The 22261-nt window shown below is 44.2% G+C and overlaps 1 protein-coding gene across 3 annotated transcripts in view; it reads left to right on the forward strand.

Annotated features, from left to right (window-relative positions):
* The window catches only part of LOC147009336 (uncharacterized), a 142761-nt gene that overhangs the window by 37443 nt on the left and 83057 nt on the right, over nt 1-22261 (forward strand). Inside the window, exon 1 of one of the 3 annotated variants that reach the window (XM_085861777.1) lies at nt 12618-13588. The exons of the other annotated variants lie outside the window; for them this stretch is intronic. Coding sequence (XP_085717903.1) covers nt 13297-13588 — 292 coding nt within the window. The 5' untranslated portion in view covers nt 12618-13296. Of the gene's footprint in view, nt 1-12617; nt 13589-22261 lie in introns of those variants that run through there. 3 annotated transcript variants of the gene reach the window in all.

The following is a 22261-nucleotide window of genomic DNA, read 5'->3' on the forward strand; positions in this document are numbered from 1 at the left end:
AGGTGGAGGACAATGCACTTTGTTCATAGGTCAGATGTTTGTTTGATGACCCTGACCTTGATAGCTTTGACCCAGATTCCCATATCAACTACAACCCGAGCAGAGCATGATGTTCCATGTTCACTTTCCAGTATTCTCTCAGTTACCTGCACAGAAATGTGTAAGTTGCATTTTGATCAGGTACTTTGTGGGTGATTTGATAACACACTATCCGGTGTATCAGTATCTCAGATTTCTCTCTGGTGAAACGCGTGAGCTCTGAATGTTCCAGTTGATGCCATTCATTCCATTCTGCACGCACCACCTGTTCAATGGGTTGTACACTTCCATTCAAATCAAAGTTGATGACCCCATGTGCAGAGCACAAATTGGGGTTAAGCAATTGGTGCACTCTGTCTGTGGGCTGATAGGATGGCATAGATAGAGGTATGCGTACTCGCCTCGAAGCTGCATGTCTGGGTTTGAATCCCAACCTAGCCATAAACTGTCATCAGCTAGGAGATTGTGGGTTTACAGATGTCTAATGGGATACAGTTTGATCAGGTATTCAAACACTATGCTCATAATGGGTTAAAGGCTAATTTGACAATAGGTGGACAGAACTGATTTTTTGACAAGAGCCTTAAAAGAGAGGGATTACACTTGCTTCCAGGTAGGGAGAAACAGACTTTGACAGACACAAACTGTACAATTTTGAGAGTAGAGAAGACTGCTCTGCTGAAGACACTGTCAAAGGGATTCGGTTTTTTTTTCTTCAGGCTCTAAAGTTCGAATTCGGAACCAGCTAGAAACTGTCATCCCTGTGTTTCGCAGGCAGAGTGATACATCAGTGTGTGTGTGTGCCATCCCTCGGATGGATGTTAAATGGGTGTCCCGTCTGCCAGCATTTGTTGGGGGATGTTAAAGATCCCATGGTGTCCTTGGCGAGGAGTAGGCGAGCTATCGCCGGAACCACGGCCAAATTCCAAATTCCTGCCCTAACCAGCAGAGGGCATTGCAGCACAGGCATGCCCTCTGCCAAAGACGCTGCCCCGAAGGCTCTTTCTGTCCTTCAATCGATTTCTGTGATTGAGGAATTGCTCAATTTCAATTGAATTTTGAACACTGTAGAACAAGAATCGGAACAAGGACCTGCACTTTAGCAGTACTTTGGCTCTGAATTTGGCAAATTGTACAGCGTCTCGTCCCGGGCAGTTTGGGACGTTATAAAGTACACAAACAATGTCAAAATAAAGAAATAACTAATTTAATGTGTGAAATCAGGTGGTGTAAACGAGGGTGCATCAGCAACAGTAAACTTTTGATTCAATGGTTTATTTTGTTTTTATTTTCTAAAGTTTCGAACTCTTGTTCTATGAACTCTCTTGTTCGAGCGTTTTCAAGTCAAGTCTGTTTCTTCTCCCTTCTCTCCTGTCTTAGAATTCAATGTAAACAGTTTCACTGTGTTTTGAAAACGTAGTGACAGGTGGGTCCGCTCTGCTTATTATGCACGTCTGAAGCTGGGTAATAGATTTTAGCCCATACTTTGTCACTTTACAGACTGTATGTGTAGATTCAGGATTTGTGTCTGCTTTCGGTAGTGGTGCCTCTGCTACGTTTCCTGTCCTATCACGAACCTGGAGAGATGCTGAGAGATGTTTGTGGAAGTTGTAGTCGTTGTTACCCCAACCAAATATAATATGGATATTAAGAACTATCACCATGATGGAAGTTGTACACATATTCATCTTGTGATGTAGGATGTTCTGCATTTGGAGTTTCCATCTCTTGAAATCGGGATTAGTTTCTCAGTGCACGCAAAGTGAAAGTGGTGTTAAGCAATTGGTTTATGTCCATTCGTACGGCCGTCTCTCTGTATTATCAGTTTATGATTGAGTAACAACTTGTTTGAATCGAATGGTATATTTTGAACATGAATCGGAACATGATTATGAAGACAAGTCTTTCGTTTTACTATACCTTGGTTCTGAATTTGTCCCAAAATATCATTCCCACCAAGAAACACTCTGAAAATCATTCCAAGCTGTGAAAATCATTCCAAACAGGAAACTGACTGTTTTTAAGGACGTCATAATGGACACAAACGACAGGCACTAATATAACTAACTAGACGACCCGTGAACCCGTTGTGACAGCGGTTGATAAAACATCATTAAAAAAAAGATAGCTCCAGCGAACTATCCCGCTGAGGTTGTTTGCATTGATCGAATAATCCCGAAGAGTACTTGACTGAATTGGGAATTGATTTTTAAAATAATTTTTCTCGTTGCCCGATTTGACCGAAACTTTATATTGCACGTCAATGTGAAAAAAAAAATGGAGAAAAGAAAGTCGGAGAAATTATTGTGTGTAATCTTCTGAACACAATTTTATTTATTCATGAACACGGAAGGATTAGATCAAAATGGCAGTTTATTTTATGCTTAAAAATAAATTGTTCTTTGTCTATACTAAATGTTTGAGATTTTAAAATAAATCATTTCAAGAAAAAAAAAGATAGCTCCAGCGATCTATACCGCTGAGGTTGTTTGCATTGATTAAATTCTCCCGAAGAGTACTTGACTGAATCGGGAATTGATTTTTTAATAATTTTTTCATTGCCCGATTTGAACGAAACTTGATACTGCACACGACAGAAGAATGGTGAGTCAGGTGGGCTGAATTTTTTTGCGCTATCGTGTATCGTTTTGGCTGTATTTTGGGAACATACATACATACATATATATATATATCTATATATATATATATCTGTATATATATCTATATCTATATATATCTGTATATATATATATATATATATATATATATATATATATATATATGTAGATAGATAGATGTATGTAATAGACATGTGGAAAATGGTGGTAAAACCCAGAATTTTTAATATTTACACACTTTTTAACCTTTTTAAACGATTATTTAAATTGAATTATACATATATTTGAACACTGTATTGGACAAATTGCTTCCATAATGCTTCCAAGAACCATGCAATGTATCGATATATAGCATTAGCGGGTGTGGCATGTTTTTTGGGGTGAGTGGTAAAGAAGAGGCCACAATAATGGTGACGTACCATGCTCATTGACACTGCGTTTGATGGTGATCAATAAAACCTCCATGCATCTCCTAAATTGTGATGCAACGTCATCTTATTACAGTAGATAAAGGGCGTTGGTGTATAAAACTGCTTCACGTGCACTAAACTTCTGGATTTTTAAAACGATTTTAAAAAATCATTCTTTTATTAAAATTGAAGTACAGGAAGGAGGGCCTTGCCATTCGTGGATTTCCTCTTCACGGATTCGTTCTATCGCAATGAATTTATTGATGCAAGATTTGCACATCAAAAAAAATTAAAAACTGTCGATGCACTCGAACAATAGCGGGTTGGCAAACTATTGGCGTGTCTACGTTGGTTAAGTGAATTACCCCGACCCAATTGCCGTGAACGGGGAGGTTAACACCGACCTAGATGGATTGCTGAACGATTCTCCCTTGGAGGAAACACGTGATCCTTAGATTATGGTGCGCGCGGAACGGGAGGAGGGGAAGCACGTACCAGAGGTGTTCACCAAGACGGAGGGAGGCACAGGGTTTATATTCGAACCAACAGACACAGGCAACTTTAATAAATAAGGGTTTAATGAACATAAATCAAATATTTATAATAGAAACTAGATGACCCATGAACCCGTTGGGTTCCCGTGGTGACAGCTGTTGATAAAAAAAATCATTTCAAAAAAAATAAAGATAGGTCCAGTGAACTGTACTGCTGAGGTTGTTTGCATTGATCAAATTCTCCCGAAGAGTACTTGACTGAATCGGGAATTGATTTTTTAATAATTTTTTTCGTGGCCCGATTTTAACGAAACTTGATACTGCACACCGCAGGAGAATGATGAGTCAGGTGGCCCTAAAATTTTTGCGCTATCATGTACCGTTTGGCTGTATTTTGGGAACATACATACATACATACATGATGAGAGTTTTAGTAATTTATAGATAAATCAAAGCACGAGGTAATGTAACATGAGGTAAAGTAAAGCTAATTTTGAGACGTCTCCACACGGACTTTAATACAGACAAGGGGGAAAGATAAAATGAAAGAAAATCCCTCCATTTATTCTAGCACTTAGCTGGGCATCCAGAGATTATCTTTTATGAGCTTGGCGATCAAACCGTGTCGTCCTGTGTGGGAAACCGCACCAAAAATATCGCCAAACCACTCTGCATGTGAACCGTACATGAGGTAATTAATGTGGCGGTATTCAACAGCAGTGCTCAACTAACCGCCGTGCAGCTTCTCATGAATGAATATGCCGACTCCACTCCTCTCGTAACACCAGGTCTGCTCGCCACAATGGCCCACCTTCCTCCTCGAACACACAACGGGATAACGCCGAGTTATTGCTGAGAGACGCGCTCCTCTTCTCTCTCTCACTCTCACTCTCACTCTCTCACTCTCACTCTCACTCTCTCACTCTCTCATAAACATACAACTTCATGACTCAGCCGGACAGTAATGGCTGGTGTCTTGTCCAGCACACGGGCAAACTCACGTGGCACGAACACGAGAATCACGCAGCCTTCTTCGTCGTGTCGAGGACAAGTCAGCCAGTGAGACCCTTCCTTCTCCACCGCATACCTCACCCAACTCTCTGCTCTCCAATCATGCCCTATTGTCTCTGACTTCACACCGACCAATCTAAAGCCTCAGGGGTGGGACTTGCCGGTCCGAAGCCGGGAAGGCGGGGCTTTTTTCCCCGCTCGGAAATGTTGAGCTCTGATGTTGTTGAAACCATGGTTCTTTTATTTCCGGTTTTGTAAATGCAAAAACATAGGAAAAGGTCACAGTGGGCAATCACATACTGGGAGAAATTAGCCTTAGACCCGACCTAGTTAATGCAGCACCACCACCGTTAGGTGACATGTAACAACTTTAGCTGACAGTTTCCCCAACTTAAATTACATCAAGATATCTCCTGCTCGTCCACGGACAATGCTACTCGATACAATCCTACCTTTACTATGTTCCTCCATATACCCCACAAACATAACACTATTTTTCATATTTATTCACCTCATTAACATAGGCCTTCAAATCAATAACCCCCTCAACATCCTCAACATAATCGTCACTGTCATCTCCATTAACTCGTCTTTGTCGTTGCCATCATCAACATAGATATCGCATTATTAGATGAAGTTTATCATCATTATTATTTAAGGTACCTTTCATGATCTTAATAACACAAAAAAACAACGTTATTTTATGTTCTTCATGCAAGAAAATTCACCAGGTGTTGGCTTAACAGTCAAGTTGGCTGGCTTAACATTTTAGGCTCATCAGTTTGAGCCCCTGTCATGCTGTTATATAACACCAGATGAGTTAACTCAGCCCATCATTTTGGAGGGCCAACAAGAAGGCATGGGTACAGCTGCCATTTTTATGGATTGCTTCAACAACTGTTTAGTCCCTCAAATGGAGATGTACCTGTACTGGCAGCACAGAATCTTTCTTGCAAGATCCTCCTGCTGGTGAACAACGTGCGTGGCCACCCCGAGGTTTTGAAGGTGGCCCAATCAAATGTTGAGGTCATCTTCCTGACACCCAACACCACCTACCGATCCAAACACTCCACTAAGGGATAATTTCAGCATTTAAAACTTATTACACCCACCGCACCTTCTGTCGCATCTTGGATGCTATGGAGTCTCACTCCGAACTTACTTTTGGGGATTCTTGGAAAGACTTCAACATAGCACACTGTATCCGCACCATCAAGGACTCTCTCAACAACGTCAAGGCATCCACCATCAACGCTTGCTGATAGAATCTATGGCCACAGGCAGTCGACAACTTCAAAAGTTTTCCTGACAACACTGAAGACAGGCGGAAAATTGTTGGTTTGGCATGGGAGGTGAGAGGGGAAGTCTTCGACGACATGCAGCCTGAGGAATTGGATGACCTTATTGCCTCACATGGCGAGGAGCTGACAGAGGAGGAGTTGGAGGCCATCAAGGTTTCTGAGGAGGAGGGAAGTGAAGAGGATTTAAGAGGTGTCGTAGCCCAACCTCACCTTCAAGTTCTTGAGTGAGGTGCTGTAGGATATGAGGGCAGTAGCTGACAGGTTGCAAGATGCCAACCCAGTCATGGAACAGTACCTTCGGTTCAAGAGGGGGCTGGATGATGTTTTGCTTCCGTACAAAGAGCTGCACAGAAACCTGCAGCACTCAGCGAAACAGCTCTCGATAACCCTTTTTTCGCATTGCATTGGCTCCTCCACCTCAACACATTCAATGCCCTCACCTGGATCCACTTTGGTGTGGGACTCATCAGGACCCTAACCTGCATCCCCTTTCAGCGTCCTCACCTGCATCCCTTTCAGTGCAGGACTCATTGGCAACCCTCATCTTCGTCCTCTTCAGAGGAGTTTACTGGACTTTAAATCATTGTAATCACATGAAAAGTTACGTCATACGATTCCGTGTCTTCAATAAAAGTTGGAAACAGGACCTGTTATTGTTGTGTTTTTATTTGTAAGCATTTTAAATGAAACTGTAATGATGTGTATTCGTGTTTGTAAAATTTTAAAATTTTGCCCCATGTATCACGAACCGCCGGGAACCTATCCCTCTTTATCCCATTGAAGCAATGTCCTGACATTCGTGGATTCAACATTCGCGACATTTTCCAGGAATGTATCCCCAGCGAATTTCGGGGACTTACTGTGTTTTTTTTTTATCACTAATGATTGTTCTTCTTCTGAGTGGACTGTCATTGTCTGTAAGGTAAACATGTGCAATGCTTCACGGTCCACATCATCACTTTACGTTTAATTCCCGTTTATACCAACACAGAAAACACTCCAAAAAATTGTTCATTTGAGGTGAGACATCGATGAAGCTGTCGGAGAAGGGTACCCAGCCCCCAAAAATTGGGGCTAATGCCTCTGTGCTTACCTGGTTGAACCAGGGAACTGCTGTTAGGCATGGATGACCCACAAAATATGTAAATTACCTGATGGTTTTAACAAACTCATGAAAATAGCATATAAAGAAGATTCCCACCAAGTAACATCTAAATTTGGAAAATACTTTTTGAGAAGTCAAAAGTAGTGATCCTGGAATGGTAATGACCTTTGACCTTGAAAATGACCAAATATACAATTTTTTATGGGATTTGCAAGGCATCAGGAACTAGATAGCACACCGGTGTAACAGTTTAACTACCCCCCCCCTCCGGACAACTACCCCCCCCGGATAAGTTGTCCTAGGATAAGTTGCCCCCACCCTGGATAACTTGCTCCCCCCCTCCCCCAGAATAATCAATACCTGATTAGAGAGGTATATATTTTTAGTATAAATCTATTTTTGGCCATAGGGGGGCAAGTTATCCAGGGAGGGGTGAGACATCCTAGGACAAGTACCCCCCCCCCCAGGGGGGGGGAGTTGTCCATGGGGCGACTTATCCTGTTACACCGGCATTGGCCAACGTTGCCAATTTATCGGCAAAGGTTGAAACGGTCGCAAGCAGATTTCCATCGTCGGTCCAACAATGGCAATTTGGTGGAAAAGTGACGTCGATTTGCCAACATCGGCCCAACAATGGCAATATGGTGTGAAAGTGACGTCGATTTGCCAACGTTGGTCCAACGATGGTAATATGGTGTAAAAGCGACGTTAATTTTCCAAAGTCAGTCCAACGATAGTAATATGGTGTAAAAACGATGTCGATTTACCAAAGTCAGTCCAACGATAGTAATATGGTGTAAAAACGATGTCGATTTACCAATGTCGGTCCAACGATGTCAATATGGTGTAAAAGCAGCGCTGATTTGCTAACGTCGGTCCAACATTGGCAACATGGTGTAAAAAAAAAGATACTTGTGTTGGTCAAAAAAACTCAAAAGCCACTTATAGCCACTTTTGACTTCCGGTACTGGCTTTGGGGAGATGGCAGCTTCTCTCAGGGGTCTCTGCCGACTTTCTCAAAGTTAAGTTTCCGGTCGTTATCTGTCCCGTTTTGACTGTTTATTTTCTTACCGACATGTTCACTGTGTGTTCCTAGTTCGGTTTTGTTTCAAAAATCGTGCTATTTTGTGAGCTTTTGCCGACCTTATCTTACCGGGTTCCTTGAGGCCTACCCGTCCTTCCCGTCTTTGTGTACGATCGTTTTTATTTGTATTCTCTCCCTATTACCTTCAATTCCTATTTTCCCCACTTTCCCAATGCCCCCCCCCCCATCTATTCCCTCCCAACTACACCCTCTGTTTCTTGTGTTAAATTAAAAAAAAAAAACCCTTTCTCCCTCCATATCCATGAGTACTGATGCTCCTCCTCCTCCTCCTCCTTCTTCTTCTTCCAGCACACTATCTTTTTTCTATTTGAGCTGACCCACTCTCACCATTACCTTCACGATCTCTTCCGACCACCTTCCATTCCCTAATCTTACCTCATCTTCAAAAATCAAAAACATTTTTTTTTCCTTGTATCCTTTCTATGTATACACCTCCTGCAACCACGTGTCTCTCTACCCTCTCACGGATACTTTTCATTGATCCATCAGCTTCACTTTGCGTTTACCAATCCAAATTCACCACACACCTCCACAATTTTACTTCAACCTTTCCTTTTCCGAATGTTATGTAATCCTTAGTAAAATATAAATAAATAAATAAATAAATTCACTTTTGACTGTACACCTCCCGTAACCATGTGGTTCTCCTGTAACTACATGATCTGTTTCGACCCTCTGCGTTTAGCGATCCAAATTCACCATTCACCTCACGATATTTTCTTCAACCTTTCCTTCACATAATGTCATGTAATCTCCATCAAATAATAATAAAAATAATAAAAACGATCTCTTATAATGCTTCATCTTCCTCTTTCACACGTGTGGTTCTCATTACTGTATCATAATTCACGACTTTCTATCTCAACAGACTGCTCTCAATTCGACCTCTCCTTCATACCTTGTCTAAAAAATCCAACTGTTTCAATATTTCTTCTCTCCATTGTCTTAATTCGCCTTTATTGCATCCCTCAAGAAATGTCTTTAGTCGCATTTCTGAACTAAAAATTAAAAAAACCAGCTTGTTTTGCATGTTCGTTTTCTTTCAATCATCATTTTCTTCCAACTTCAGTGCCAATTCACCCCTCTCACCCTTCCCTCTCAAAGCAACCATCACACTCTTCCTCCTCCAAGCTTCCCTCTCACCTTTCTCAAAAACTCCCCCCCCCCACCTTTCTCAAAAACTCCCCTTCCCCCACATTTCTCCTTAAACTCTCCCCACTCACTCCTCTCCCTCCATTCACCCTCCTCACACACCCTTCTCAAACTTGCCCCCCCTCACATCCACAAAGCTGCCTCCTTCCCCTGCTCTCTCTCCTCCATCTAATCACTCTACCTCTGTAAATCCTCAACTGCCTTCTGCCGCCTCTCTTATTACTCCCCACTGTACCTCAAGCCAGCACCACAGAGCCTTTTCTCTCCCTCATCCGGCCCCCTCCCCAAGATCTTCTGCAATCCCCCACACTTTCAACAACTCTCCTTACCCCCCCCCCACTCCTCCCTTGTCCTACCCTCCCCCTCCCCTCCCCTTCCCTCCCTCTTCATTAACAGTGTAGAAATCAAATATCCAGGACCTTCGATCAAACCTGACAGATCTTTCCATACAGGTTGCCACTGACAAACCAGACAAAATCTGCCTAACAGAAACTTTCCTCCTTCAAGACGTCTCTGACTCCCGAGTATCTCTCCCTGGTTACTTCCTCCTCCGGTATGACAGACCTGAGCCTCGCCCTGGTGGAGGAGTTGCTCTCTTCATCAAAGACTCCATTCCTCACTCTCCATGCACTGCCCTCACTCCCCCACACCCCCAAGAATACCTCTGGCTACGGCTTCCCTCCACTCCCACCTCATGTGAATATGTGTACTGTACCGTCCACCAAACAGTGATGACTCCATTTACACTTCACAATCCAAAAATATGGACCAACTTATATCCTCTCATCCGAACTCTCTCTTCCTCATATGTGGTGACTTCAATTGTCATCATGCCAGTTGGCTGGGTGAAGGAAACCTCTCTCACCTGTCATGGAACTTCAGCAAAAGGCTTCTGCGACTATTTGGGACTGACTCAATCGGTCAACTTCCCGACCCGGATCTCAACCAATGGTACTCCATCTCTTCTGGATCTGATTTTGACAAATTTCCCTGAAAATATCTGCTGTGCCTCCTCTGCTCCAATCGGTTCTTCTGACTACGTGCTTGTCAAAGTAAACATCTCTCTGGCTGTTATTAGAGAACCACCTCACCGCCGTCGAGTTTGGCATTTCACTCAAGCCGACTGGCAGGGTCTCCAAGCAGCCGTCAAACTTCTAGACTGGTCTCCCATCGCTGCATTCTCCAACATCAACTCCTCCTGGGAATTCTTTCAAAGAAACTTGCTCTCCCTCATGCACAGATTTATCCTCTCTCATCTTCAGTTTTCCTCCCCTTCCTCCCACCAATGGTTCACTGAAGTTTGTGTTGAGGCAGTTGTCCTGAAACAACTTGCCTTTGCCTCATGGAAAGCAAACCCAACTGAGGGTAATCTCAGTTCCTTCCATAAAGCTCGGAACAAGTGTGTATCTACCCTCAGGAGAGCCAGAAAACAACATCTTTCCAAGCTCAAGTCTGAACTCGTAAACCACTCTCCCTCCTCCAAATGCTGATGGCATCTAATCAAATCAGTTTCTGGTGTATGTTCCCCCTTTATCCCCTCTCTTACATCAAATGGCCGCATTGCTGATACCACACGTGAAAAGGCTGAATGCCTAAACTCAGTGTATGCATCTAAATCTTGCGTCCAAAACCCATTGCTTTCTGTACCCACCTCACCCAGTCGCCCCCAATTGTCCCTGGATTCTGTGTCCTTTTCTTCTGACAAAGTGGAGAGCTTGCTAGCAAACCTCGACTCAGATTCTGCAACCGGTCCAGACGGCATCAGCCCACGTGTCCTAAAAACCTACTCCTCTGCTCTTGCTCACCCTCTCTCTGTTCTATTCACCCTCTCATTTGCTCAAGGTCTTCTGCCATCTGATTGGAAATCAGCAAACATCACTGCCATGCATAAAAAAGTGCAAAAACAGATACCTGCAACTACAGACCAATTAGCCTTCTCCCAATCATCAACAAGGTTATGGAATCAATCATCGCTTCTGACATTAAATCCTTCCTCTTCTCCAATGGCTTCATTTCCGATCATCAATTTGGTTTCAGAGAAGGTCACTCTACCCTGGATATTCTGCTTCTGCTCTCCCAACAATGGATGGAGGTACTCAATGCTGGACATGAAATCAGAGCCATATGCCGAGACATATCGCGTGCTTTTGACACAGTCTGGCACCCTTCCCTGCACACCAAACTCTCTTCCAATGGTATCCAAGGACATCTCCACTCATGGCTCACATACTTCCTCACCTGTCGCAGCCAACGTGTGGCCCTAAATGTAATTCTCTCATCCCCTCTTCTTGTCCAGGCTGGAGTTCCTCAAGGCAGCGTTCTGGGCCCTGTTCATTTTCTGGTTTTCATCAATGATCTCTCCAACTCTCTGGAAAATCCTCTTTATATCTTTGCTGATGACTCCACCCTCTGCCATACCATCTGTCATCCCTCAGACTGGGAAGCAGCAGCTTCTTCATCCTCTTCAGATTTGGGTAAAATCACAAACGGGTCCAACACGTGGAACATGTCTCTCAATCCTAACAAATCTCACACTCTCACTATTTCTCTCCAAAAGGACAGTTTAGACCTCCCCCCCCACCCCCTCCATATACTTTCTCAACAATGTTCTTGAAGAAGTTCTTTCATTCAAGCTTCTGGGTTTCACGATCTGTCATGATCTTTCCTGCGAAAGCCACATTTCCAACCTGGTCTCCAAAGCCATTGCCGACTGGGAATGCTCCGTCATGCAAAGTCCTTCCTCGGCACACCCTGAGCTCCTGACCACATACACTCCTGCTCCTGTCCACAGCCTGATGGAGTATTGCTCTCCCCTCTGGGCTGGTACTCCTGGCTCTCACCTTTCTCGGCTTCACACTGTGGAAACCAAGGCATTTCGGATCATCGGTATCTCCCGTGATGAGGCTGAGTCTTTAGGCCTCTCACTCTCTCACCGCAGGCAGGTCGGTGGTCTTTCTGTCTTCTACCGTCTCCTCTCCGGTCTCACCCCTTCCCCCCTGCTCTATCTGCGATATGTCCGGCTCATATTTCCACAGCGTGCTCAAGTTTAGCCAGCAACCCCCTTCTGGTAAAACTACCAAAATCACAAATCACTGCTCACCTTCACTCTTTCATTCCTCTTTTTTCCCGCCTTTGGAATAAACTCCCTCACGCTATTCAATCCCATTCTTCCCTCCAGACCTTCAAAACAGCTGTTCACCACCACCTCTTATCATCCCCTATCCAAATCCTCGATCTTTTCTACCCCCGTTAATCCACCACCAGCCCACTTCCTTCAAATGCTCTGCTTTCCTTCCTGAAAGTCTCTGTAATGTCCATCTTGTATACCCCATGTTCCCCTCCTCATCCCTCTCCCTTCCACAGATCTCCTAATGTCTCTGTTCCCCACTGTTTTGTCCTTCCCTTTCCCGCCCCTCTTGTCTCATGCCCCCCTCGCTGTGCGCTGTGTTAGCTCTCATATGAGCCTCGACAATGTACACAAAAAACCTCCACCTGTTGGGGTTGGAGTTCGGGCTCGAATTCGAGTTTCGTCATTTGGGTGATATTTAGAAACAGATGACATCACAGTGCGCAGGTGAATGCACCGATTTTCGAAGGTGGTCGTATGTTGGCCTACCACAAAAAAAAAATAGACTAATTAGAGCATAAATATAAGGATAAAATGGATTATATTTGAAACACTATTACGTCATTATAATAAACGACCGAATCGTCAAAATATCGTCAGAATCCGTTCCCACGACAAAATGTAATCGAAGAAAAAAAAATGTGTTTTAAAGGATTAATTTATCTTTTAGGACAATGAGGCCTGGTCAAGTTTCATGGAAATCGTGAGGGTCGTTTCAGGGAAGAAAGTAAATACTTATTCGGGGGTCAAATCTGGACACACTTTGACCCCTTGTAAACCCACTCAGACCCTGATTTTTTTTTAATGCCCTCAGCAAACTTTAGTCCGTGAAGGGTGATGAAGGTTGTGGTCGAGTTGTGGTCATCGTAACTCATAAGTGTAGATTCGTCATAACGATATCCTCAATCTGTGGCGAATCTGCGGATTGGAATTGATGAATAAACTCTTTTTTCAGGATATCGCTTTTGTGCACAGTCTTTCCTGGCACGTTGTTGTCTGTACTCCACTGTACTCCACTGTACTCCACTGTACTCCACTGTACTCCACTGTACCGTACTGCACTGTACTGTGCGTCATGAATCGAGATTTCTCGTGTGAGGAACACAAAGAGAACCCTCCGGGATCCACGAGTATCTCGGATGGAAGGAACGTGCTCGGTCCGGAAGGTTCTCACACGGACTGCGGGTCCAGGATCGCTCCACCCGAGGGTCACGAGTCGGGACACGGTACGTGCTGTGTCTCTACACATCGTCCCGCGTGTTCCCGTGCGGGGTCCGTGCTGTTGTCCGATTAAATAAATAATAATTTCTCTGAGGAATCCCACGATCTCCGGCTCGTTGTAATCGGAGCTCGGACGGTGATTTTGATTTCCTGAGTGCAGATTCGTTAGTGGACGAGTTGTGAGAGAGAAGTTCCATCGTGTCTCCCCCTCTACCATCGGAATCTACAAAACTACTATAAATGGATGAGTTGCTTGTGTGAGAGGCATATATTTTTGTGTCCATTAATTACGTACTATAAGAATATACCTTTCGACCCTTTAGACTGCTGAGGTCCTGTCAATGGTAAATCCTCCATTATGGATTTGGTTATGACCAACATCCCTTTCAATGTCTTGTGCTCTTCCTCTGCTCCGATTGGTTCATCTGATCACGTGCTTGTGAAGGTCAATATCTCTCGAGTCATTTTTAGAGAACAGCTTCAGCGGTGGTGAGTCTGGCAATTCACTCAGGCTTCCCTCGTGAGGAGGAGGAAGAGGAGGGGGAAGAGGAGGGGAGGAGGAGAGGGAGGAGGAGGAGGAGGGGGAGGAGGAGGAGGAGGAGGAGATTGGGACCACACTCTGTGCAGAGCGGTAGTGAGTCTGGCAATTCACTCAGGCTTCCCTCGTGAGGAGGAAGGAGGCGAGGAGGAGAGGGAGGAGGAGGAGGAGGGGGAGGAGGAGGAGGAGGAGGAGGGGGAGGAGGAGGAGGAGGAGGAGATTGGGACCACACTCTGTGCAGAGCGGTAGTGAGTCTGGCAATTCACTCAGGTTTCCCTCAGGAGAAGGAGGAGGAGGATATTGAGACCATACTGTGTGCAGAGCGGTGGTGAGTCTGGCAATTCACTCAGGCTTCCCTCGTGAGAAGGAGGAGGAGGAGGAGGAGGAGGAGGAGGAGGAGGAGATTGAGACCATACTCTGTGAAGAGCGTTGGTGCTGTCTAAGCAGTCTCCTTGGCTATTGGGCACAATCCTGGACGAGTCGCCACTCCAACACAGGATACCAGCATGCTGGCACTCATCTTGCCGACCTCGGAAGGATGACAGGCCGAGTCAACCCCACCTGGTATTAATTAAACAGCCGAGCGGGATTTGAACTCAGGATTCTAGGATCCATAGGCCACCACCCTAACCATTAAGCCAACACCAGGTATGTGAGAAGGCCGAGTGCCTCGGTTCTGTTTGCCTCCAAATCTTGTGTGCCCAACCTCTTCCTCACTCTACCCACTCGACCTAGTCACACCCAACTGCTCCTGGACTCTATGTGTCTTTTGTACCTGAGAAGGTGTTTCCCAGCAACCTTCGACTCTGATTCTGCGATTCACGTGTCATGAGAACCTGCAATGCTGCTCTTGTGTGAAATAGTTGTCAGTCCTATGATGTAATGCGAAGAGTGGCGTGTGTGTTTGTGCGTTCGTGCGTCTCCCGTTTCTGGCGACTGCTTCACAGGGAAGACGGGATTATTTATTTGCTCAATTTATTATTTGCAAAATCGACCATTTTTCAAGTCATTCAAGTCATTCGAAACCGATCGTCATTAAACTTTACCAAGTAGTAGACGTCGTCTCAACTGAGAAGCCGATTGGTTTTGAGGTCAAAGGTCACATTTCTAAAATTGTCAATTTTCATTCAATTGATTTGAAAATTAAACCGCCGTTTGATAGAGCATTATTTATTCGGGAAACCAACTATTTTTGAGATCAAAAGGTGAAAGGTCAACTCAAGGTCAAACTTCTAAAATCATCAATTTTCAACTGAAAAACCATCAATTTACGTCCTGTTAACTTGAAAGTCGAACAGGATTTGCATAGTCCGTCACTGAATTGGCAAAGCAACTATTTTTGAGGTCAAAAGGTCAAAGGTCAACTCAAGGTCAAACTTCTAAAATCATTAATTTCAATCTGAAAAATAATCAATTTTCATCCGATTGACCTGAGCTTTGATTACGATTGTCAATTTTAACCTTAATGAAATGGACAATTTGATGTATCCATGGCAACCTTTGGAGAAGACGGGGGGGGGGGGGGTGTGGGGGGTGGATTTTGCAAGCATCGTGCTCTGCACGACGTCTTTTCCTTGTTTATTTGTTTGAAAAGCTCCGCACACGCGAAGGCAAAGCTCAACATTCAACCTGAAGAGCAGCATTATACCAAGTAAAGTACATTTTAAATATATAAATACAACACGGAATCACGCTTTGTTAAACGGTCTAAAAGTTCCAAAATAAACTTAGATTTAATTATCAGTGAACTCGATGATGTAATTCTTGAAGTGCAAGAGCATCCACTCAAAAGGATTAAGGATAGAGCATGGACATGTAGAGGGGAGGGAGGAAAAGAGACAGAGACAGACAGAGACAGATAGTTATTTATTAACTCCCCGCTGTTTACTCCTGTCCTGATCTAAATTTGATCGACTCCAACACTGTTGTTTATACATCTACTCGGGAGAGTACCCGTACCAAGCGATTGGGAAAAGCTGGCAAGAGTATCCATCCCCAGTGATGGGAAAAGTTTATATTAATCTATAAATTTAAATAATATTTCATTATTTAAAAAAAGTCAATTGTCTCGCATTCTTGGTTTCACGCAGACCAAAGCTCTGAACTACTTATCCCGCCCACCACAAAATGGTGGTGCAACAGAGGGCTGGTGCTCCTGGTGCATAGGCTGGTGCTCCTGCTTCTCACCTTTCTCAGCTTCACGCTGTGGAAACCAAGGAATTTCGGATCATGAGCATCTCCCGCAATGAGGCTGTCTTTGGGCCTCTCACTCTCTCACCGCAGGCAGGTCGGTGGTCTTTCTGTCTTCTAACGTCTCCTTTCCGGTCTCACCCCCCCCCCCTCTGTCTGTGATATGTCCAGCCCATATTTCCACAGGGCGCTCAAGGTCCGCCAACAACCCCCTTCTGGTAAAACTACCAAATCACGAATCACTGCTCACCTTCACTCTTTCATTCCTCTTTTTTTCCCGCCTTTGGAATAAACTCCCTCACTCTGTTCAATCCCATTCTTCCCTCCAGGCCTTCAAAACAGCTGTTCACCACCTCCTCTTATCATCCCCCATCCAAATCCTCGATCTTTTCTACCCCCGTTAATCCACCCCAAGCCCACTTCCTTCAAATTATCTGCTTTCCTTGCTGAAAGTCCCTGTAATGTCCATCTTGTATACCCCATGTTCCCCACCCCATCCCTCTCCCTTCCACAGATCTCTGAATGTCTTTGTTCCACACTGTTTTGTCCTTCCCACTCCTGCCCCTCTTGTCTCATGCCCCCCTTGCTGTGTTGTGTGTTAGCTCTCATACGAGCCTCCACAAGGTATACAAAACAAACAAACAAAAAATAAAAGTGCAAAATATCCTGGTTGTGAAATAAAGTTTGGCATCAACTTTACTCATGGCAAGTCTCCGTCATTTCAAAGTGAATGTTGAGCTTTTCAATGCAGCGCGAGAAGCGGCTGCCATAAACTAGAGACAGCCAAATCCATGAACAGACACCATGGTTCACAAAATATAATAGATGACTTCCCTTCCAAGGAACTTCAACACAGAATGACACCATTTGGCCCATGAAGCCTCTACAATGGTTGCCAACCTATAATTTTCAGGTCAGTTTAGTCCGGTTTCTTGACTGCAACTGGTAACATGTAACGCAGTGCTACCTGTCGCATGGTCACGTTGTCGGCGACTAAACCGACACCCCTCGTGCTGTTAAATAACATCAGGTGGGTTTATGAACCTCCGCCATCTTCGAAGATGGATGGTTACTGTTTTCACCCCTTTCTGTTTGTTTGCTTATTTGTTTGTTTGTTTGTGAACAGTATTACAGAAAAACTCCTTGACGGATTTCGACGAAACCCCCCCCCAAAAAAAAATTAGAGAAAAAAATTTTTTTTTTTGCATTTCTACTTGTTTTAAGTGATTTCTAACCCCCCCCCCCAATTTTTTTTTTACCCTCCACCCCAAAAAAGAGAATTTTTTTTGCATTTCTACATGTTTTAAGTGATTTCCAACCCCCCCCCCCAAAAAAATTGTTACCCCCCCAAAAAAAATTGGTAGAGAATTTTTTTTTGCATTTCTACATGTTTTAAGTGATTTCCAACCCCCCCCAAAAAAAATTGTTTGAGAAAAAAAATCTTTTTTTTGCATTTCTACATGTTTTAAGTGATTTCCAACCCCCCTCAAAAAAGATTGTTAGAGAAAAAAAAATTTTTGCAACTTTTTTTTCAACAAAATTTCGATTATTTATTTTTTTTTTTTTGCATTTTTACATGTTTTAAGTGATTTCCACCCCCCCACCCACCTCCCAAAAAAAATGTTGGAGAAAAGAACTATAACTCTCAGCACTGTTGACATATTTAATGAATAAGATATAAGGTTCACTTGAGTGACCCAGCAGTATTGGCGGCGGAGGTTTTGCACTCTCCCGAGTACTCCCCCTCTAGTTCAGCCTGTCATCCTTCCGAGGTCGGCAAATGGGTACCAGATAAGTATAAATAGGGGACATTGTATCAGCGGCAGAGCCGTGCTCCGAGCCATAATGCAAACAGCAGCCATGGGCTGCATATGAAAGTGTGTGTGTGCGTGCGTGCGTGCGTGTGTTGTGTGTTGTTGATTGTTATCTCCATAATTTTGGTGTGTGTGCATGTGTGTGTGTATATATATATATATATATATATATATATATATATATATATATATATATATATATATATATATATATATATATATATACACATACACATACACATATATATATATATATATATATATATATATATATATATATATATATATATATATATATATATATATATATATATACAGTGGGCTAGGTGTAAGTCGGCAGCGTGTAACTCGTCACTTCGCCTAAGTCGGCAGCGTCAAAAAGTCCCGAATTTATCTCATGTTAAATCCCTTTGAATAAAGGGTCATCCCTCTGTAAGTCGTCATTTCGTCTAAGTCGTCAGATGTTGTCCATTCCCACGTAATGGAAACTCAAGTAAATTACCACTCCTAACTCGTCACATGGAACTGCTGCCTCGTGAGAAGCCCGATTTCATGGAATCGTGATGCTCGCTCATTGGTGTACACCGCCAGTGATAGGCTATTTATAACTGCGTACACACGTTGATCGCACTGCAGGCAGGACAATGGCGACTAAGCGTAAGCTTACAACTAAAACCTACCAAGAAAAATACGACATTATCCAGTTTTGCGAGGCAAATCCACTGATGAAGAAAACAGACATAGCTGAGAAGTTGGACATCAAACGGCAGACATTGCACGATATCTTGAAGAATAAGGGCAAGATATTTGGACATGTGGAGAAGATCGTGAGGCCGGTGGGAAGTGTGAAATGCGTGAAATGTGTGTCCTTTGAAGATGTCGATGACGCGCTCATCATCTGGTTTCGGCAAATGTCGGCTCAGCCAAATATTCGGTTTCGGCCGATACTGTCTTTCGGTTGAGGATTGCCCAGCCAACATCATGGAATACAATGACCGGTTTGAATCCTTTCTCATGCACCAGATGCCCAAGAGTTTGAGGCAGTCAAACATAATGGATTACTTCGCGAAGAAGTAAAGGATTGATCGAGCTTAGTGTTGAAGTCCGATCATGGTTTTATATTGGCTTGTTTTGTACATTACCACACTCACTTACACATAGGCATTGAGTGGTAGTCATCACCACGATGACTGTGTGTCATGTAATTTGTCACCATACCATCACCGATGGTATACGAGTTGTCTTACAGAGTTGTTCATTATCTTTACTTTTGAGAAACTGATTCATGAATTCCATCTTTGCTTGATCACGTTCCAACTCATCAACTCACCCCCACATATGCCCCGAGGATTGTGTTTTCCTTTTGGTACAATAGCCGGCTCTCACACATATGTGTCCAGGCCACGCGCGACTTCATCCTTCACCCCACAGTCATCATGAATGTTCGCATATGCGTAAGTCGTCACATTTCTAAGTCGTCACTTTTTTTCTCGGTCCCGATGGTGACGACTTACGCCTAGTCTACTGTATATATATATATATATATATATATATATATATATATATATATATATATATATATATATATATATATATATATATATATATATATATATATATATATTGTGACGTCCACGGGACTTGAACAGTCCCGCCAACGTAGAATGAGCCGAAACGATGGAGGCGGTTTATTTATTTATAACCCAAACATGGCGGTTCTAATCGCTCTACCGCAAACGGGACGAGGAAGGGGGCACGTGTCACTTTTCACTGAGTTGATGATGTTTATTCGTTTTTACTATTAATCAGAAATAACAAGACTCGGCAAGAAAAGGGATCCGGGGCGATTCGACGGGATGGTGTGGGATCGGGCGTGGGGAAAAACACAGACAATTCCAATGAATATACAGATCTCAAACCCTCTAAGGCACCAAGCACACACACACACACACACACACACACACACACACACACACACACACACACACACACACACACACACACACACACACACACACACACACACACACACACACACACACACACACACACACACACAAAACGTAGCTATTTCTGGTGGTCAGGCTGGACGGTGGTGTGGACGCAACTGTCCCTGGATCGGCGTCGGACGAGCTGGCCTTGCTCTCGTCAGGGGGGCAGGAGAAACCGTGGTGCTGTCGACCTCCTGGTCTTGGCCCAAGTCCGCTCACAGCCTCCAGGGAACCAGTTCTGGCGCCAAGTTGCGAGCAGGAGAGGGAGGCAGGTCCGCCCGCCGTTCGACCCCGTACTCCGAGTCAGCAGAACCCCAGAGCCAATCAAGGTGAGGCACGAGGCTCAGCAAGGCTCCAAGACACGATGAATAACACTATCGAATCAGCACAACAACAAGGACGCTCTCCACGCAACAGCCTCCACACCAAAAAAACACGATCGTTTTGTCCTGATCTTCTTCCTCTTCCTTTTCGACCCCCAAACAGAACCTTTTTATCCTCCTGTCCTCGTCACTTCCAATCGAGCCGTTTATTGGCCCACCGCCGTCGCCTTCTGCCAATCGTGATCACGGGGCGGAGCCATCCGCTGCACTGTCCTGTGACGTCACGGCCAGCCTCCAGAGAATACCAAAAGGGGTTTACGCAGACACACTTACCCTATCCCGTGTCCCTATCTAATTACGTGACAATTATCATTTCCCCCTTGAAGAAATGAACATTTACTAGACAACTTATCACCACTGAATTGATACTTATTACATCGAGATCCTGGTAAACTCGAACAGCATGGCATACCTAATTAAACATCCTAATTACCCTTTGAATGCATACCCCCCCTCAAACGTAACACTGCCCCCTCCTCTGGTACCGCAGCTCCTGCAAGGTATATCACAGGCGCTACCGTACCAGCCTTAACACTTACTGACTCACACCTAATTAACCTAACGAAATAAAGTAGGTGGGGCAATGGGCAGCGAGTCGCAGCTAACTTACCTATCCTGCTTAATGTACTACCCCCTTATGGCCTTATCCTCGCCTAAACAATCATTCGTTTTTTTTTGTTTTTTTTTATCACATGAGAGCACTGAGCGAAGTTGCACTCCATCTTCTGGATCATCGCTCTTGCCCAACACTCTTCCATTGATCTGGGGAGGGGAAACAAAAGGTTCCACAAAAACACAACACTTATACTTTACATTCCTACTCTAAGCCTTAACGACACTATTCACAGGATATTTACACTTGACCGCCTCCCCCAGTGGATGCTAATAGACCCAGAGTTACCTGGGGAGCTAATTTTCAAATTTTTTTGACCCCAAAATTATGCAGACATCATGCCCTTGCTGCACATGTCAAGTTGTGCGGGATCGAGTGGGACTCATACATCTTCACAACACTCACACCATGGTCATCATCACATTTCTAGGTCATGGTCCTCATTTTAATCATGCAGGCTGAATCCCGTCGTGGCCGTGGGGTGGGTTACCTGGGTCCCCAAGGTCCAACCCGCCTTGGTCGCCCAACCAGACCCTCTCCCAGTTGCCTCCAGACACTGTCACCATTAGCCACCAGGTGGTGAATCTCCTTGAAGGGGGTCGCAATTCACGCTCACCGTGAGCTTCAGCAATTCCTGTGGACAAGCACATCATCCCCACCCACAAAACCCACATGACTCCCCCAACCCATCGGCCTTACATGTGACACCTGCATTTCTAACACTTCGCCGACCATGACCTTCCCTGTTACCACACCATGTCCAATAAAAAAAATCAACGTGTGCACCATACATTTCACTTCTTAACTTGAAACAACTCACACAGCACTTCTCACCCGATCCACGCACCAGCCATTGGACAGCCACTTGTGTCCGCTTTGTTACCAATTACCCACTGTCCCGATTGTCACTCTAAAACCCAGCAGAACTTACAAACCCATGCCAATTTTCCCACAATTCATTTTTTTCCACCAAAGGAGGGCACTTCGCCACAATCTCAGCAGCCGAGCATGGCCGTATATGCTCAGCCCAATCTAGTCTTCCCGACCCCCGACAGTGATTTCTGGACCCGACCTATGAAAGGGCATCTCGGATAGACCTGGCGGTTCAGCAGGAGGATTCATCCTCTCCGGGCTTGAAAGTCTATTGGA

Source organism: Eptatretus burgeri, chromosome 17 (genome assembly GCF_056783735.1).
Source record: "Eptatretus burgeri isolate ZD-2024b chromosome 17, Ebu_testis_v1, whole genome shotgun sequence".
Lineage (NCBI taxonomy): Eukaryota > Metazoa > Chordata > Myxini > Myxiniformes > Myxinidae > Eptatretus > Eptatretus burgeri.